Source organism: Xenopus laevis, chromosome 8L, assembly GCF_017654675.1.
Source record: "Xenopus laevis strain J_2021 chromosome 8L, Xenopus_laevis_v10.1, whole genome shotgun sequence".
Classification (NCBI taxonomy): Eukaryota; Metazoa; Chordata; class Amphibia; order Anura; family Pipidae; genus Xenopus; species Xenopus laevis.
This window is the reverse complement of record NC_054385.1, coordinates 56,296,174-56,315,259: the sequence shown is the minus strand read 5'-3', so window position 1 is coordinate 56,315,259 and position 19,086 is coordinate 56,296,174. Positions and strand designations below refer to the sequence as shown.

At 38.1% G+C, this 19,086-nt stretch overlaps 1 protein-coding gene across 1 annotated transcript; it reads right to left on the bottom strand.

Moving 5' to 3' along the window:
- Nucleotides 1–11,839: 11,839 nt before the first annotated feature.
- Nucleotides 11,840–16,872, bottom strand: XB5896658.L (provisional ortholog of syntaxin 3 L homeolog). Its single transcript, XM_018229953.2, has 2 exons — nucleotides 16,676–16,872; nucleotides 11,840–13,512 (listed from the first exon to the last, which is right to left on the bottom strand). Exon 2 carries the CDS (start codon nucleotides 13,329–13,331, stop codon nucleotides 12,378–12,380), a length of 954 nt encoding a protein of 317 aa, XP_018085442.1. The 5' UTR covers nucleotides 13,332–13,512; nucleotides 16,676–16,872; the 3' UTR covers nucleotides 11,840–12,377.
- Nucleotides 16,873–19,086: the final 2,214 nt, after the last annotated feature.

Sequence of the window (19,086 nt, the reverse complement as noted above, 5' to 3'; positions counted from 1 at the left end):
AAAATAGAGTTACCAGTGAGAGAGCATAGAGATATCACTTCACAGCTCAGAAAAACATAGAACTGCTCCTACAGCCAAACAGACGGCTCTGCCCTCAAGGCCAGGATACTAGTGACCAAGGTTAGCTTGAGCAGAATCCATCCAAATCTGGGGGTTTATGGGGGGGAATCTGCATATGCAGAATTTTATTTTCTCCCAGAACACTCAAGCACAGAGTACAGAATACCTGCCAACCTGAATACCTGGTTTCAGATGTAAACCATTGCTGCTTTTCTTATTGTATCACATGGCCATTTGGAAAAATGGAAGAGTGTCCCGTTTGTGGAAATCCACCACTGTATTCATGGGGCTCATTGCTTATTGTGGAATAAGAAGATTAAGGGAGGGATTACTGGGAATCCAAATGATTTGAATGCACATACAATTACCTCCCAGAGTCAGCACATACTTATATATGTGGATAATAAACATTGGTCAATTTTGACAACAAATGTACCTGTCCTACAATAAATTTTAATTTAGCAACAAAGAGGTTCATGTTGTGCATGTGAATCATATGTTTTAATAAATAATAATAATTATTTGATTATAATACACAAAAGCCATGTATATCTTGTAAATTATATTCTTATAAACGGTGAGTTCTGATGCCATTTCTGTCACATGACTCACTGAAACTTGTGTATTATAATAAATAAAGTACCCCCACTTGCAAAATATAAGGATATTAGAAGTTACCTCGGAGATCCATGACCTGTATAAAAACACTCGGCCTTCAGCCTCGTGTTTTTATATGGTCATGAAACTCCTCGGTAACTTATAATTTACAAGAGGGGCTACATTATTCACTATATAATGTAGTCTATGGGAGATGGCCTTCTGGTAATTCAGAGCTTTCTGAATAATGTGTTTCTGGATAGTGGATCCTATATAAGAAGTGGATCCTATATAAGATAGTTATAAGAAGTTTGAGGGCTGTGTTCAATTTTTTCACACAGTTATAAGCAGTGCCCTTAGGGGGTCTTTGCTAAGTTAATGCATAATGGAGATACCACTGACATAATGTAGAACTGGCAGACAAACATTACAAACAAGCTTTTAAAATCAAGTAAATGTATTTATTATGTGGAGTAACAATTGTAGGCAGTCTATGCATAGCACAGATAATAAATACATACATCTCATACATACTTGTACTTTTACAAGCCCAATCATGGAGTATCTTCTCTGTATTGCCTGTCTGTTCTAAAATTATTAGCTCACATTTCACTCAAGGCAGTGAAAGTTCATGAATTCAACCATTATTTTCTGCATATCAGGGCTCATTTACTAAGGTGCAAAATGAAAATATAAATTGCCAAGTTTTGTACAATGCATTTTCCCCTCTAAAATGCCAGCATTTGTAGGTGTCAACAAATTGCACCCAGTTTACCAATGCAAAGTCAACAACCAGCATACACCTGCAATATCCTTGATTATTTTGGGGGGTGGTGTTTCACTAGCAGTGCTGGACTAAAGTTTACAGGCACTAAAGGAAAGCCACATTTCCACCCCCCTAGAACAAAAACGCCATACCCCAAAGCATCAAGGGGAAGGGAAGCAGAAGATGTAGAAGCCCAGCACCCTCACCATAGGTCCGTGACTCTTCTGCCTACTACTAGTTTACAGCCCTCTTGGTTGTCATGTAGGCTCAACAAACAAAGAACGTTAACATCTGTATGTTTCATATTCCAGTTTCGCCCTCATAAACAGACGTTAAATAACGTGGGAATAGATTACAGCAGAACATTGCTCTTTTAGAACTGATGTAATGCTTGTTTCAGGTGAAAATTATCCTGGGCTACAATAACCTCCTCACCCCTAATTATAATAAATGGACTATGCTTTTCCTGTAGATGAGTATGAAAAAGAATAGGACCACAATAACACATCTCTCATTTTTATGTACTGAGGAAAGTAACCATAAAAGAAATGTTCTGCATGTACTATAAACCCTTATATTTAAATGTGTACTTAAGTACAGACTCATGAAATGTAATCCATTCTTACTAAAAAGAATTTTGTACAGAATTATCATGAATTACCTTGTTATTTTGTGAAACGGGAGCTTGCAGTGTAGACGGCAGATATAAAGATTCATTGTTTGGTTTCAGACAAAACAAGGACAGCAGTTCATGATACAGAGTTATTGGAGCAGAAACTGGTAAATTTGAAAAAACAAAGACATCAGAGTGTCTGCAAAGAAAAAGTAAGGGATAGCTGTTGACAACCAAAAAAAACAGTCACTGTTGATCTAAGCACTACAGGCATTATATATAATGTATTGAGAACCAAACAGATAAGAAATAACACACTTCATAGTCCCTATTAATTAAAAATGACTACATGAGAGATAGAAAGAGGAAGCATATTGACTCAATTCTAAACAACTCCAAAATGTATAAGTGTCACCTTGGTGAAACATGGGATTGTTCTTCCTAGCTGCCCTGACTTACTTACACCCCTAGGCTGTCACAATCTGATCTTTATTCATGGGGTCCCTGTACCGCAACTTCACTAAGGGCTGGTTACCTTAAGGTAGATCTTGGGCTTCGATACTGAGGCCTACCTCCAGCTCAGGTCTTGTGATAGATCAAACCAAAAAGAAGGACGGCACTCTGGTAAAAGGAACAGCAAGTTTATTGCAGTATCCTGCAGGAGTAATCCGCCTTATGCGTTTTGGGGAAAACAATCCCTTAATCACAGGCATACATTGATGGCAGTACAGGCATGTTATATTCCAAAAATATGTAGTGACCCCTAATGGGCACATCACAATATAATAGTTGAAAACTGAAAGCGAAGGCCTCAATGTACAATAAAAACAATGCTCTTATCCAAAAAGAACACTGTGTCCTTGAATGAGTGGTATTCGTAATCAATATGGGAGGGTAAGTTTGGGGAGAAAGAGTGAAGGATTGAGGGAATGGTAGACAAGAATAGCTAAGGATACATATAAATGGTTATGGAAATGTCTACACTAAATGAATAATTACTTGGCCTTGTGTTTGTCAATAGAAATAAGTAATGTCATGTCTAGTATTTAATCCTTTGGGTATCCTCTTCTCAAACTTCAAGATCCAAAATGTGAATGCATCAAGTCTCCACCCCTGGGGGGTATCTTCACTTGTTCAATAACTTGTGATAGATCCACCTACTGCTAGGACTGAATCCAGAAATAGAGAAAGTAATCCCGTTATATAACTAGCGTCAGGAAACTGTCACCAAAATCCTTGGGCTACTAAGGGAAACCACCCTCCCACAGGGCTAGGCCGCTTGAACTTGTTTCCTCTCATTCCCCCTACATTTTACACAGGCTCATGTGCAAATTTCCTTTCTGGTGTCTGGAGCAATAGGGATTGATGCACGGGAGATTTAAAAAACTACCAACTCTTCTTATGCATGCCTAATGCTTCAGAGACAATTCAGATGTGGCTAGGTAACATGCCACCCCTAAAATCCTGCACCCTAGGCCTGCGCCGTTATGAGCTTACCAGAAATCCGGCCTGCACAGGGCATACGTGACAGAATCAGGACTAACTGAGTCAGTAAGGGAAGTCACCTTCTAGGTCCCCTACATTGTTTTTAGTAAAACAGTCTGTTTTTTGCCCAGTTTCATTATTGATAAAACACTAGACATACAGTACATAGCATTCCACAATAGCTGAATGGCACATGCATGATACATTCTCTGTCACAGAACTCAATTGATTTACAGCAAATATGCTCTCTATTTCCCTAGGGGCACTACAAAACTTGTGAAATGTGGTTTCTGTTCTCATTAAAGGCCTATCCCTCTTGGCCCAATTATTTTTCTTGAGCTGTGTAACATTGTAGAATTTGGTCACAATCTTACAGACATAAAGACCAAGTCTAATAATGCACATGCTATTCCTGCTGATTTCAAATTTGAGTATAGGTTAGAACCATTTGGGGTTGGGAAAACCAGTTTGTTGCATCATGGATGTATTTTTTTCTTAAAGTGAAACTATCGCAAAAATGAACATTTAATAATAAACTACATCATACCGGAATAAGACATTTTCTAAAAATTCGGACCCTTTTCTGAAATAATCAAGTTCATCTTCACTCTCCTCCTCTCAGCATCTGTTTCTCTTCATTCTGTTTTCATGCATGAGTTGGGAGTCTGATTATGAATGGTAGTTAAGTCTAATACAGCCTTGAGGGGTCATTTTGCCTAGAAAATGTATTAGAGCTCACTCTTAAAATCACCAGAAATCTTGTTTCCCTACATGTAGGGTTTGTGCCTACGTCAATTATTTTGTCAGGTTTTGTATGTACTGGAATCAGTTATTTGAGTGAGCTCAATTACAGCTGTTAGAAAAGGAAGCCTATGAGATATATTGGATCTAACTGTCAATGAAAATCTGAAACCCAACACCTGCATGAAGATAGAATAAAGAGCAACAAATGCTGAGAGAGGGATTGTTAAGATAAACTTGATTATGTCTTAAACAGTACAAAATTTTTAATTGATTATATTTGTATTATTATTTTAGTATGTAGCTTATACAACATTTTCATTTTTGCGATAGTTCCCCTTTAAGAAAAATGAATGCCTTCATCTTTAGTAAACAATTACCATGTCATTTCACACAATATTTTGATACCTCAAACAATATTTATGTTTTTTTGAACATCTCTGAGAACCTAAAGTATCTACAAGGAGTATAAGGAGAAATACACCTCTTTGCTCCTGTAGCGCATGAGTCGTGTGAGGTCAGATAAATTGAAAAGCAATAAAGGAATAGATACAACAGTAGCCTAAGCTGAACTTAATTTAGCTATCTTCCCATGGGATCTGATTACTTTGCTCACATGCCAGATGATCTGTTCAAACAAGAATCAGTTTTCTATATGGCCAAATTGATAGCTCTATGGATGCTTAGTCTTCATCACTAGTTTGGCCAGAAGCTTCAGTTGATGTAGGTTTTTGCTACAAGTTTAGATGTCCTGTACACTTTATTTACAATACTGATTCAATTCAGATAAGAGAATTAACATGTTCATCAAGTGAATGCAGATGCATTCTTATAAATGTACTATACTGAGCATGTATCTTATTTTTGCATGTTCAGTGAATGATCTCTAGAGGTTTTGTAGAACATTTCCTGCAGTTACAGAGGCATATCTGCTTTGCAGCCACAACTGGGTGTATTTGTCACCACAGTGGTGGAATATACAGCACATCTGCACTATATATTTCCCAGTTGTGGGGTGGAATATCCATAAGATCACAGAATAACACACATCACTACTGTTGAACAGATGGTTCTGAGTGTACAGACAAGGCTTCAGGGACACTTGGATGGCACCCAGCGCTGGGAATTTTGTTATGTCAACAAACTAAAAAAAAAAAAAATCCAGGTCTGTGAAACTGTTTGCCAATATGATCATCTAATAAATAAATATAATGGAACAGTTTGCTCCCCAAAAACAACTGACACCTTGGGGATCACTAATATTCATCTGGCTATCAATATTAAGGGGTTATTTACTAAACTCCGAATGCAAAAATCTGACTTTTAAAAAAAATCACAATTTTTTTGGAATTTATTAAACCCTGAGGATAAAAAGTCCGAATTAGAAAATCCGGCATCTCAGACCTGTCGAGGTTGCATATAAGTCAATGGGAAAAGTACCAATGATTAATTGATGTGCGCTGGGTTTCGTGCAATACCCCGAACATTTTGGGAAAAAAAGCATAAGAAATCTGAGTTTTTGGGTGAAAAACCTGAAAAATAGTGAAAATCAGATTTCTTTTTCCCGCAAAGCAAATTTTCGGGGAAAATGTATTGGTGGTTAAAGTTTGTAGCAGAAAATGTTGAGATAAAATCGGACTTTCATAAATAAAAGTGTGTGTATATAAAATGTGTCTTTGGATTCATGTCCTGTGTATGTAATCTGTGTAAGGATGTGGAATACATTATTTTCCGTCTCATAAACTTACTCCGGAGTATAGAAAGAGGGATATGACCTAAAAACTGGTACAAACAAGCTGCATTTGTTTTTATACACATCATTCCAAAACGTAATAGCTGACACAGTAATTGTGTGCTGTATATTATAAAGCTTTACATAAACTGAAATGAGCTGCAATCATGTCAGTTAATGGAACTGTGGACCCTCCATCAATAAAGTTCGTCATTTTATTTAATTGTGCATTTTATCATTTTGTTCATTCTTTTCCTTCTTGGTAGCTTACAGATGAGTTATGCAAACAGACAATGTGTACATTATAAAGGAGTTACAATGTCCTACAGCATCTGTTAAAATATGTTTGTTATGTGTTCTCTTCCCTTGAAAATACTAAAGAGCAGAGGGTTAACTCTTAAGACATAACTGTGATAGAGAACGAAACAAAGAAATCACAGGGTTTACATAGACTTTTACTTGGGAACGTTATGGAAAGAGAGACATTATTAAGGAGTAAACAAGAGTTACTGGTGGGAGACCACAGAGATATCGCTTCACAGCACAGAAAAACAAAGAACTGCTCTTACAGCCAAACAGTTGGCTCTGCTGTCAAGGCCAGGGTAGTAGTGACCAAGGCTAGTTTGAGAACAAAATCCATCCAAGTCAGGGGGCTGTGAGGGAATATCTGTCAACAGAAAGGTGAGACTATGCCTCAGTATAGAACAATGGTAAAGTGAAGGCTTCATATATTATAATCATATTAGGTAAATAGACAGCAACAGGGCTGTGCCCATCTACATTAAAGATAATGTGCCTGCATCAGCTTTAACTTTCCTATCCCTGTGCCTGTGTCAGATGAATGAACATTTAGGTTCATAGATATTGTGACATTTTAAGGTTTTTGCATTTGCAATTGAAGAGATGCTCATTCTGTTGCTCAGTGGTGTGGTGGACAAGAATTAAGCATGTCAGAATTGCATATTGAGTAGTCTGTTTCCTGGAATCCCCCCAGCAAGTAAAACTTATACACACACAATTCACTTCTCAAACTTGGACAATGTGTACGCTGTGCACCAATCTCCAAAATTGTATCATAATATGGTGCAAACTATTTTAGTGTGCTAAGGCAAGTCTGCCCCATTTCACTTCGCTGTAGAAATCATTTGTGGCAAAATCTTGTGAAAAATATCACCGCCACTATTCCGGGTGTTCAGTAATTGGCAAAACAGAAAGGTGTCAGGATTGCCTGATGGCGATTCCGTCTCTGGCGGTGCCGCGTCCAAGACGGTGGCGCCCATGAACCACGTGGGCCCACGCCGGCGTAATGATGTCACAACGCCGGCATGATGACGTCACTCGCCCAGAGTGAAATTCAAAATAAAAGGATGCCGGTTTGATGCCTGATTGTAGGTTTGGAACATTCCTGGGTGTTTGATAAATCCTGTTATATTGATTCCTGGACTTCTGACCCTGCCTGAACCTCGACTTGTATATTATTCTGCCTGCCTTTTGGACTTTTGCCTGGACTTTGATTACGATTTTTGCCTGATCCTATTTGTACCGCAAACTTGGACTTTGACTCCTAGAGCTTTCTCCTTGGTCCTGACTACTTCCGCTGGGAGCCGACAGGCCCCTAACAAAAGGAGCATGGCCCACTAGATGTACTGTACCTAGTACAAATACTCCTAATGATTTCCTGCTTCACCTGTCTCTGGGATTGGGCATTTAGAATTAACAAGTCATACTACCAATCCCTCACACCTACCACATGGATTTCTCATCTGTATGGGTCACATGCCCTGCACAGCCAGCTCCAAAATCACTACAATCAGTAAATAAGGTGAAGTCAGTGGTATTAGTCCAATGACAGAACAACATTACATTTACATTACTCATTTTACATTATAAAATCATTTGCTCTCTATGAGGATATTTGAAACAAACATCTTTCAGTGTGAATAATATCCAACCCATGGATTCTGCACAGAAGAATGCTTGCCTTTACATACAACAGAAAAACAGGTTTGTACATTCCAAGAATAACACAACAAATATCAATGCTATCATGTGTTGGGTCTTTACACTTTGTCCCAGTTAAGAGGAATTCTCTGTATTTTAGGTCATTCTAGGCTGCTGGGATGATATTATCTACAGCAGGTGTTTGAGCTCTTTGCAGCATTGCCTTCTTTCCATTTGTACCTTCTGTGATCTTCTAAATTGGTGCTTTAAGACACATTCAAAGGCAGTAAATTAAGCAAGTCAAATGACTTCCAGTTATAGGAATCTACATATTCCAGTCTTCCCCAAGAATTCCAGAATGCCATGATTTTGACAAGCCAATGTAGAGCATTGCAATGTGGCCTAAAGCACCCCTACAGAACATGGAAACTGCTTCCCCAACAAGCTAAATAATTCTCGTGTCCATACTTTCTTTACAATGTCCTTTATTGATTTGTCAGTTTTGTGTAATGTTAACAGAAATATGTCTATTTATCTAAATTTTTGTTTGGTGATGTACAGTGGGTATGAAATGCATCAACAATAGTCTCTCGGGTATGTTGTTGAATTGCTTTGTTTTGTTGCTCTCGATTTTTAACATTCATCAGGTTTAGCGGCCAACAAAGCCAGAAGATTATTTACAAAGTGTTAGTAATGTTGACATTATAAAAGAACTTTAAGTGAAGTGTATTACTGGGATTCTCACACTGACAGAGGTGAACCATGGCTAATCCATTGGTAGATCATTGTTTCATACACACATTTTCAGCAGGCTGCCAAAGGCATAATTGCTTTTGCGCTATTTACTTCCCAGTAAGAATGCTATCTCTTATTGTGGCAGGACACTGCTTGAAGTGGTGAGATTGTTTGCCAGAAGTACCTGAAATATTACACAACTTGGGACAATTCCAAAGGCTGCAAATCTTTACTTTTGTAGCTTTACTTTGTGAATAAAACCAACAAAAACTAAAGAAAAGATACCACAAGTTTTAAAAGAAATTCTACCTTGCTCTTGCAGATACTGACCTTACACCCCATTAATTATATAACAGTAATTGACTTGCAAAACCACCCAGACTACATTCCTAGATTTCTATCAGACTCAAGGGCTAGGTGTATTGAGATGAAGAAAATGCATATTTACATGCCAAATGCTGAGTTTTCTTTCTGTTTTTTCATTTGGTTCCAGATAATTGGGACTCCAATTTAATTGGGATTTCAACCATTAAAAACCAAAACACCTGTACAAATATGTAATCCTCAAATTTCTAAATAAAATTATTGGTAAGTTTTGGAAAAGAGGGTCTGTATGTATGTCTTTTTGTGATTAAATCCCTAAAAATGAAACCAATAGATTAGTGAGGCCACTAATGAAGACCCCATAACGCCCCATATTCATACCCATATTCCATGATTTAGGCGAGAAATTCAAACAGTTCATAATAATATCACCTTACCTGATAAAATCATTAACTTGAACACTTGTGTATGAAAAGAACTGCAGAATATTACAATGCTAAAAAGGTATTTTTTCAAATTTTTTTTACAACCATAGGACCTATTTGTTAATACTAGGGATGCACCGAATCCCCTATTTGGTTTGAAATTCAGCTTTCTTTTTAGCAGGATTCGGAAGTGTAATCCAGGTCCCTGGCCGAATGGAATCCGTACTACTTAAAACACAACATTTTCATGCATCAGCTATTTCTGCCAACAAACTAGCAATTTATGGTGGCGTCAAGAGTTTGGATTCAGTTTTGTATTTGGCCGAATCAGTTAAGTAGGATTCAGGAATCCGGCAGAATACCTTATTGGGGGGTTAGATGTTTATACAACAGATGAGTAGGCTTTTAGAAAATACATATCTGATTGGGCATTAACTCAGTAGTGTAATATTGTGATTGGATTCTATAGATGGATATGCAAATATGTAAGTAGAACATAATGTATGTTCCTGTACATGACTAACACATGCTCTAGGTCCACAGCCGTCCATGAGCTGGAGTATCTGGAAGTAAGGCTTCTGCCACACCAGGCAGATAAATGCAGGCCAGAAATCAGCCCCCTACACTTACCTACCTTTGTGACTGCACCCGGAGCCATCGCGTTGGTCTGAGTGCATGCACACAAAGTGGAATTTGGTGTTTTGGTGCCAAAATATGCTCCCAACCCAGCGCAAGAATAGGAGATGAATCTCAGCCTGCATCTATCTGCATCTAGCCTGGTGTGGCAGTAGCCTAAAGGAGACCAATGTAATACAGTACATAAACACCTTGCGGCAGTAAGTGGGGCTGCTTTTGACCCTCATGAATTGAATTGTTAAGATATTCACTGTTAGCATCCAACATACACACATGCATAACACAAAAAGCAATATACACCAGCTACACATTGTCTTTAATTAAATCAAAGTAAACACTTTAATTATGCAAAAGAACATAGTTGGCCATGTATATAATTTACTAGACGTGCGTTTCAAGATTTTCTTCTTTTATAGTAAACAAAATCTATTTTTGTGAAAGTTATAAAATAACTGCTGCTAACACATGCTCTTGTTTTTTTATTACACATGATATACTTCAGACAAGGAATCATCTTTGCAGATAATAACAGCCACTCTAACAATTTAATTCTACCAAAGAATGTTCATAGGTGGGGTGGTGCTTGCCTAGCACATAAACTTTTCCATTGCAAAGAGATGACATACATTTTTGTATGTCAGTTGTTATTAGAAACTACAGGAACATTTTCTACTATTCAGGTTTGTCAAACTCCTGCTGGTTTACACAGAGATCTCAAATTGAAAAGACCTCCCAAAACAAATTATTTGCATGGTTCTACCCTTTTTCTACCTGTTGTTATAGAATTGCAACACCCAACATTCTTCTATCCAACAAACTGAGCTGGTGTGTGCATTAATGCTTAAACAGCCAGAGGTATAGTGCATTATCTAACCTGGGCTTCATTACATCAGCTACATTTAACATTTCATAATATTTTGGATACAGGTAGGGGGTCCATTATCTGGAACCCTGTTATCCAGAAAAGTTCCAAATTATGGAAAGACTCCATTTTATCCAAATAGTCCACAATTAAAAAAAACATCTCTGTAATAAAACAGAACCTTGTACTTGATCCAAACTAAGATATAATTAATCCTTATTGGACGCAAAACAAGCTTATTGGGTTTATTTAATGTGTACATGATTTTCCAGTAGACGTAAGGTGCAGAGATCCAAATTACAAAAAGATCCCTTATCCGGAAACCCCAGGTCCCGAGCATTTAGAATAACAAGTCCCATACCTGTATTCTTATATTAAGCTGCTATTTCTTAAATCTTATGAGTTGATCTGCCATTGGTTCTGAAGGTGGAAATTCTCTAGTCCAGTCATCCTAAAGGTACCACCAATTTCTAGATATAACATATTACGTATACATATACTGTACCTGCACAAAATCACACCAAAAACTTTGTTCACACACAATAAAAAATGTTTAGTGATTTTTCTTTAAATGAGGATAAATGCAAACATAAAGTTATCATAAGCATGTTTTGTTTATTGTTTCTTTTCTAAAGAGAGAAAGGGCATTTTATAAGTTTTAAATGTACACCCAAATATAAATATATATTACATATATACAATATAACAAGTATGCTCTTATTTATAGCAACTGTCTTTACTTATCTGCAGAAGAAAGCCCTTAGGGGTCATTTACAATGCCCAAAGCATTGTGCAAAGTGCAAAATACTTTTTACACTTTGCAATGAGTAGGGCATTGTGTAAATAGCCGCATGCTCTTGCTCCCCTTAGTGCTCTTGCACATGCGCCCCCCCCCAGGTTTTAAATGTGCCCTTTTGTTTTGTTTTTATATATCCACACAATTAAAATGCAATTTACACCTGCGCTTTAAACTGAGAATTTCCATAGGAATAAAATATAAACATCATATTACTTAACATGCGCTATCATTTTACTATCTATTGTACAAATAAGTTATGTTATCGAAATATCTTATTGAAGGAATACCTTAGCCTTAGGCTTATTAGGCCACTCCTTTCATGTAAACATAAACACAGATAAAAGAAATAACAAATCAGTGTAACCTAGTGAGAGGGCGGTCATTAAACAGTCATGACTTTGGAAGAGGTAGACACCTCTGTTTACAGAGTTATAGTCCTTGCTTCACTTTTTGGCGCCTCTTTAGACTATGTTAACTCATGCAGTTCTGATTCAGATATAATTACAAGCACTGCTGTAATTTACAACTGTATTCAAGAGAAGCAAGCTCACTGTGGAATACAGATCCATTCTAAGGTTCTCCAACTGAAAGTAGAAACAACCTTCACTGCTAGGAGTCCTCCTAATAGCTGTAGGACCAATAATATTTTTGATGACTGGTTTTACTTTGCAGCTCCAGGCAGACAAGCAAGACAACAAGTGCAACAAGCACAGAGCCCCAAAAATGCCGATGCTGCAGCCGCTACACGGGATTGCTTCTGGTATTTGATCGCTTTCTTGACTTCTTCGTTGGATTGTGATATGTATTCCTGAGTGTGTATCACGTTGAACTCAATGTTATTGATAATGTCCTGTTGCTCTGAGACCAACATTTCTAACTGCAAAAAAATTAAGTGAAGTTCAGTAATCTGGACTTCAAGGTCCATAAGCTGCTTATGTCTCTGTTGGGCCATGGCATAGTGTTGTTTAGCTTTGAGGATTTCTAAATCTTTTCCAACTATTTGTGGAGCCATTGGGCTGCTTATTAATTGATTGATGTCATCCTCCTGAAGATCCAATCCAGCCAGTTCTGCCTGCCTCATGACCTGTTCTTTTAGCATGCCCACATACTTTGTCTCGTTGATGTAATGTTGAGTCATAACCCCTTGGTATCGATTTGTTAAGGCATTGAACTGGCTTTGACGGATGCGGTACTCTGCCATCCAGTTTTTACTGTCTTCGGCCAAAGATGTCTTAATTTTGCTGAGCTGGGCCTGAATGGTTTTAGCATCAGAAATCAAAGTATTTTTCAATTTACTTAACTCTTTCTTTCCTTCATAAATATCAGTATCTGTTGTGCTGCAAAGGATAAGCTCTTGTTTTTTCTCAATGAGCTCAGCGAGATCTGTCAGGCTCTTTAGTGAAACGGAAAGCCCAGCTACCTCCTGAAAAAACTTGTCCATTTCATGATTCTCTGTTTCTTGGTAGACAGGATTGTCATATGCCAAGTTCTCCTCAAACTCAAGTAACTCATCTTCTTTGACACTAGTCCTAAACTCTTCCAGTCTGTCCTTCATTTTCAGATGCAGGTGCCAGAAACATTTGTCATACAAAGACAATGGAAATAAAAGGAGCATCAGTTTCTTCTGACGGTATCAGTTGTAACGGCATTACGTCAAATAAAGCAGTTAAAGTTTTCCTCCCAGACCTTGCAAATATTGACTGAGTTACTTGGCTTGCAGATAAAATGTCCTGATAGTCACATGTCTAACTACAGGCTGGGTTGCTCTGCATGCCAGAAATGGGTGTTGCGTGCTTCTGGAAAGGAAATGAAGAAAGAGATTTTAGCTCAGGCAATTAAAAGCAAATCCTCTGGCAATTAACATTGTTGTGTTTGAAGGATTAGGTTCAAAAGAGGATTGGGAATTTTTAGACTAAATGCAGAAGAAACACATGCAAAATACTTAAGTTACTACATGCACTGTTTGTAACTAAAAGGAGAAAGAAACATAATGGAAATATTCTGTTTTGACAATTGATTCACAGAGTTCAGGAAAGTAGTGACATGGTAAGATCTGATACAAGATTTTCACCACCAACACCTTTTGGTGGAGAACAGTCAAAAGTCAAATGCCCCTCTAGTGCTACATAGATCAAACTAGCTGGGTAACTCACACAGAGTAGTGACTCTGTACAGTGTGTAATTCATTACTCATGTGGCCTCAAATCTAAAATGTATTCATATATATAGAGGCATGCCTGTATGAAATTGTCATCAAGCTCTTTCCAGTGATAGTAGTGGAGACAAACTGTGGGACTTGCTAAGTAAGTTACAGAAATTCTTTATAAAAATATCTCCAATGTAATTGTTCGTTTAGCCATACTTTAGGAATCATTTGCAGTTTAGCATGCTTCCCTTTAATGTAGGGGTGTGCCAAGAATGGTCATACACAATTAACCTATCAATATATTTTGCTAGTTCCTTTTACACAGATCATTCTTGCTAGGTAGTTTTTACTACTACTACAGCAGGTACAGGTCAATTGTAAAATCAGTAAAGTTTGGAAATAATTATTATTTAAGTAACAACTAACAAACAAAATGCAAGCACATTTCCAATTAAGAATTGTCTTTTCGATGCCTAGAGACCCTGGACTTTGAAAGTACAGCTCCAGTTCTCATATGGAAAAGTCAAATGTTGACATAACAATGGAGATCAGAGAATTACAAGAATTCATGGGGCAGGAAGGTGCACTTATCATTGCAAAGATGAATCCAAAGGTGTTAGGTAAAGTAACAGTATTTATTATGCACTTACTTTGTACCCACAGTCCACCCTCCCTATGGACAGGCCTACTATTGGGAAATTGTTCAAGATAGCATTAAACTAAGATGTAGCTTGATGTTTCCTCGACAGTGAGTGTCACAATGAAACTTGTTGTGTGGATCCAGCTATAGGGGTTCACAATTTTACCCTAAATGTTATATGGAAGCTTATTAATATAAAATAAATAAAAATAAATGAGATATAAATTATATCTCATTTATTTTTATTTATTTTATATTTATTTTTGCTGGCCTATAACCTACTGAGGTGGAGACCTTCTTCCTCTTGTGTCTCTTATGGGTATATTTTTTATGCTGTTTAAAATGAAATTCGTCAAAAAAAAGTGCAAAAAGCGGTGTAAAATAAATGGGGAATTTATCAAGGTGCATGTAGATTTACGCCATGCAAACGTCTGTTATTTTACATTGCTTCCGGTGGAAGTCACTCTAAGAAAAAATGAGTAAAAAATGTACACCGTTTTTTACACTGCGAAGCCTGGCGATGTGTGGTGTATTATCTCGCTGTTTTTTTACACAGCATAATAAATATACCCCTTAATCTGTTGCCATCTAGCCATCTAACTGATTTTGTATTATGAATTTAGCGTTTAAATTATTTTGTTGCAATGTTGTTGCCACTGTCTCTGCTATTAATGCACAGAGCGGTGTGCACAAGATATACATTATGATATACACAAGTTTATACATTCATCCCAACATGAACCAATCCTACATAGATGAATATCCCACTAACTCAAGGCCTACCAATTTCAGTGACTGTATCAGGAGATAGACCCTAACAAGGTCAGTTGGCAATAAAAAAAAAAATGAGACAGACAACCTGTTTCCTTTTTAGGTGGCTTTAATATATTTTTAAAGTTGTGATAGGTCCAACAGAAATACAAAAGTGGTGGCAGCTCTGGATTAAATACATTTAATTCAAGCTATTGGACAAAAGAAATCCTGATTTTCCTCAGTAAATACCTGGAATTATATCCAAACAAAATCTGGGAGGGTTTCAATACCTGTTTTTGCCATGATAACCTCTCACAAAATATGGACATTCACTATGGTTATAGCACATAAAATCAATGATGAAACTGCATGTTTTGGAGAAACTTTAATTTGGGTCTGCAGAACCAAATCTAGCCCCTTACAAACAATTTTCCTTTGTTGATCAGCCACAGACTGTGAATCACAGCAGCTTCCCCATATCAAGCAGCCGTACAAAGTTACAAAGCTGGCGTGGATGTGAGAGCCAGCGATTGATTTGCTGAAGAACACCTGTGTGTAATCCGTGGCTTTATGGATAAGCAATGTGCTCTGCCCTACCCTGTCTGTTAGTCAAGAGGATATGTATCTATTTTGCTCAAGGTTTTTTTTTTAATGTTAATAAGTATTAAATGTAAAAGTGCTCTTTTTATTGTATTATGTGTCACATCACAGTGCACCAGTATGGATCCTCAGTGGGTTTAGATGAGCCCAGCTTCCCCCCAAAATTAGCGGTGCTTGTCAACTGTGCATGAGATTAGGAAGGCCTCGAGGCTGCACAAACCTGCTACCTCTACCTGGAGCAAAATATTTTGCCAATGCAAATTTTCAACACAGCAATGACCAAGAATTTGCCCATGGCCCAATATAAATATATTGTTATTTTGATGAATAGCCAACACCCAGCTATATGGTTCTCTGCTACATGAAAAAACAGAAAAAGCTATATATACACTATATGTGCTAGGAGGTGATGGAAGTGTTTTTAACTTCACATCTCTTTTACTGGTCATAAACCACCATTGCATGAATGCCAGGAGAGAGTAAAAGAACCACTCATGTATGAAATATATATATGAAGCCACTTAAAACAACGAAAATGCGGTTTGTGTGTGTTTGTGGATTAAACCCTACAGGGATAACTAACTGCCCTTAACAAGGCATATATTAAAAGGAAGATGAGCTGATAAAAGTACGTACATGTGTATTAGAGGACAAGAGAGACAATATAATAACAAGGTGGATAGCATTCCTTTAAGTGTACAAGGAAATGTGAAAGAGAGTGAGCCATTAACCCGGGTGTGAAAACCCGAAACACAATTAAGGAGCTAAAACAAATAGGAACAGTATAATTAAAGCTAGAGAACCATTTGACTCTTCCTACCTGCAGGCATTTCAGATCTGTTGCAGCAGTGGTTGCTCAAGCCTCTGTTCAAGTGAATGTGCTTCTTTCAAGGAGCAATAAGCGAATACTCACTGGGCAGCTGAAAAGAAGTTTCTGTGCTGGGATTTCTACCAGAGGCTCTCACAGCTTATCTGAACTAAACTTGGTGGCTGTTCAACTCCTCCCATGCACCGAACCTGAGGAACATGATGTCACAAGAAAATACTTGGCAGGAAGATTTAGACAGAGGTGGAGAGGAGCGCAGAAAAAAGGAAAGGTTATTTATAAAGTGAACAGTGTTTAAAGGCTTGGTTAATAGCTATGTGAATTCATTTTTGGTGCTTTCATTTCCACTTCCAATTATTCTGTTTTTAGAAATATTAATAAGCTTTTCTGGGTGTTTTCATATATATGTAGTGCTGTATTTAAAAGTTATTCACGCTGGGTCGGTAGATGACATTTAACTAGATGATCTGTCAAGGCATATACCACTTGCCAAAGGAAGGGGGCGGGTTTTAGGTCTGGTGCCCAATGCAGCACTGGACCTAAATACAGGTCTGCTTACGTCCTATACAGTATTACTGGAAAGAGGTACTTGTGTCATACAGGGCATTTAAACTGTCATAGCAAGCTCTCCTCAACTAGTGAGGTGTCCATTATCTGTTACAATAGCTATTATCCTATTCTATTGGTAGTTTCTCCCCACTCTTAGGCCAGTGAGCATTCCTTCTAATGAGGCCTGCTGTGCTGTCTCCATCAGATCATGGTACCCAGGATTTCTAGGCAACTGGGTCCTAGCGCCAGGCACCCAAGAATGCACAGGCATACAGGAGTACGCATCCCAGTGCTCCCAGGGACTAGTACTCCTGTGCAGGGACTTGTACCCCTTAGGTTGCAGCTGGGCGGCATGCCGCTCTAGGCCCGGCCTTTGTTGCCCAGCCACAAATCCGGGCCTGATGGTACCAGCCGTTATTTTGGTAGATAGCCCTATGGCATTATGGAGCAGCGCGACCCTATGAAAGCCTATGCTTAATTGTATACACAACTGTGCAAGCCTATAAGGACAACATACACATTTAGAAACTGTCAGTATATCCCCCAAGACTATACAGGCTAGACATTTGATGCTTAACTGTGCCTAAGTAAAACAAACTGCTGGTAAAAAAGAGCAGCACGGGGGCAGTGCTGGAAGTTGGCAATGCCACAGCAAGATAGAAAGATTAAATGGACAGTAATGTATTGTTTGTGATCAAAAATGTACAGCCTACTACCATTCTTAGAAATTGCATAGGAATATGATATAAGCACATATGAGCACATAGTCATGTTATCCTCAAAAAATTCCAGTTATACCAGTGATCCCAAGTAGCTTGAGAGCAACATGTTGCTCTCTGACCCCTTGGATGTTGCTCCCAGTGGACTTTATTTTTGAATTCCTGGCTTGAAGGCAAGCTTTAGTTGCATAAAAACCACATGTACCGGCAATCAGAGTCTCCTGTAGGCTGCCAGTCCAGTAGGGGCTATCAATAGCAAAGCACAGCTCACAATTGGCACCATCTGAACTTTTTTCATGCTTATGTTGCTCTCCAAATGTTTTTTTAAATTTTAATGTGGCTCATGGTTAAAAAAGGTTGGGGAGCCCTGAGCTAGACATATAGCATTGTGCCTAATAAATGAAAGGGCTGGGCTAAAAAAACATAGGTCAGCATTCATGAAGTCACTGATGGAAACAGGCAGTCCAAAGCATCCATATTGATGTATTAGTTTAACACCTACAAACCCATTAGTTAATATTAATGTTCGTTACATATTGTTGTTGATAAAAAAAAGACAAGTGTAAAGGATTTGGATCTACTCAAGGTCATAATAAAGTTCTGCCCCAACCAGCATAGAAGAGGGATGTTACAGTTTATTTCATTTGGTCCAGTTCAACCTCTATAGAACCACCCCCAGTATGAATAATATCTATATTATTATTATCTATATCAGAACAAGTATGCCATAGGCAGTCACTGTTTAGTGGGCTGGTGGGGGCTGTGTGGGCCTCTATTTCCTTAAAATGTCAAGGCCTGTTTTAAATCTCAGTCCAACCATACACTCTCTTATGTTTAAAATCTTGATTTACAACAGATAATGTCTTACTTTTGAACACAGACAAATCTCATTTGTATTTACTTCTCTTGATAGATCTGCCTGATGAGTGTTTGTAAGGCTACGGGTACACAAAGTTGTAAGTGCCACTGCTTTCAGCCTGCATATTTTTGCACGCTGAAAGAATCGGATACGTGAAAAAATACACAGGGTGAGACCACAAAGGCAAGTGTAGCAGGGAGAACCCCTGCATGCTTAATGTGTTTCGGGGGCGGGCCCCTTTGTCAGACAAGCCCGCCCCTGAGACGTTACATCTTGTG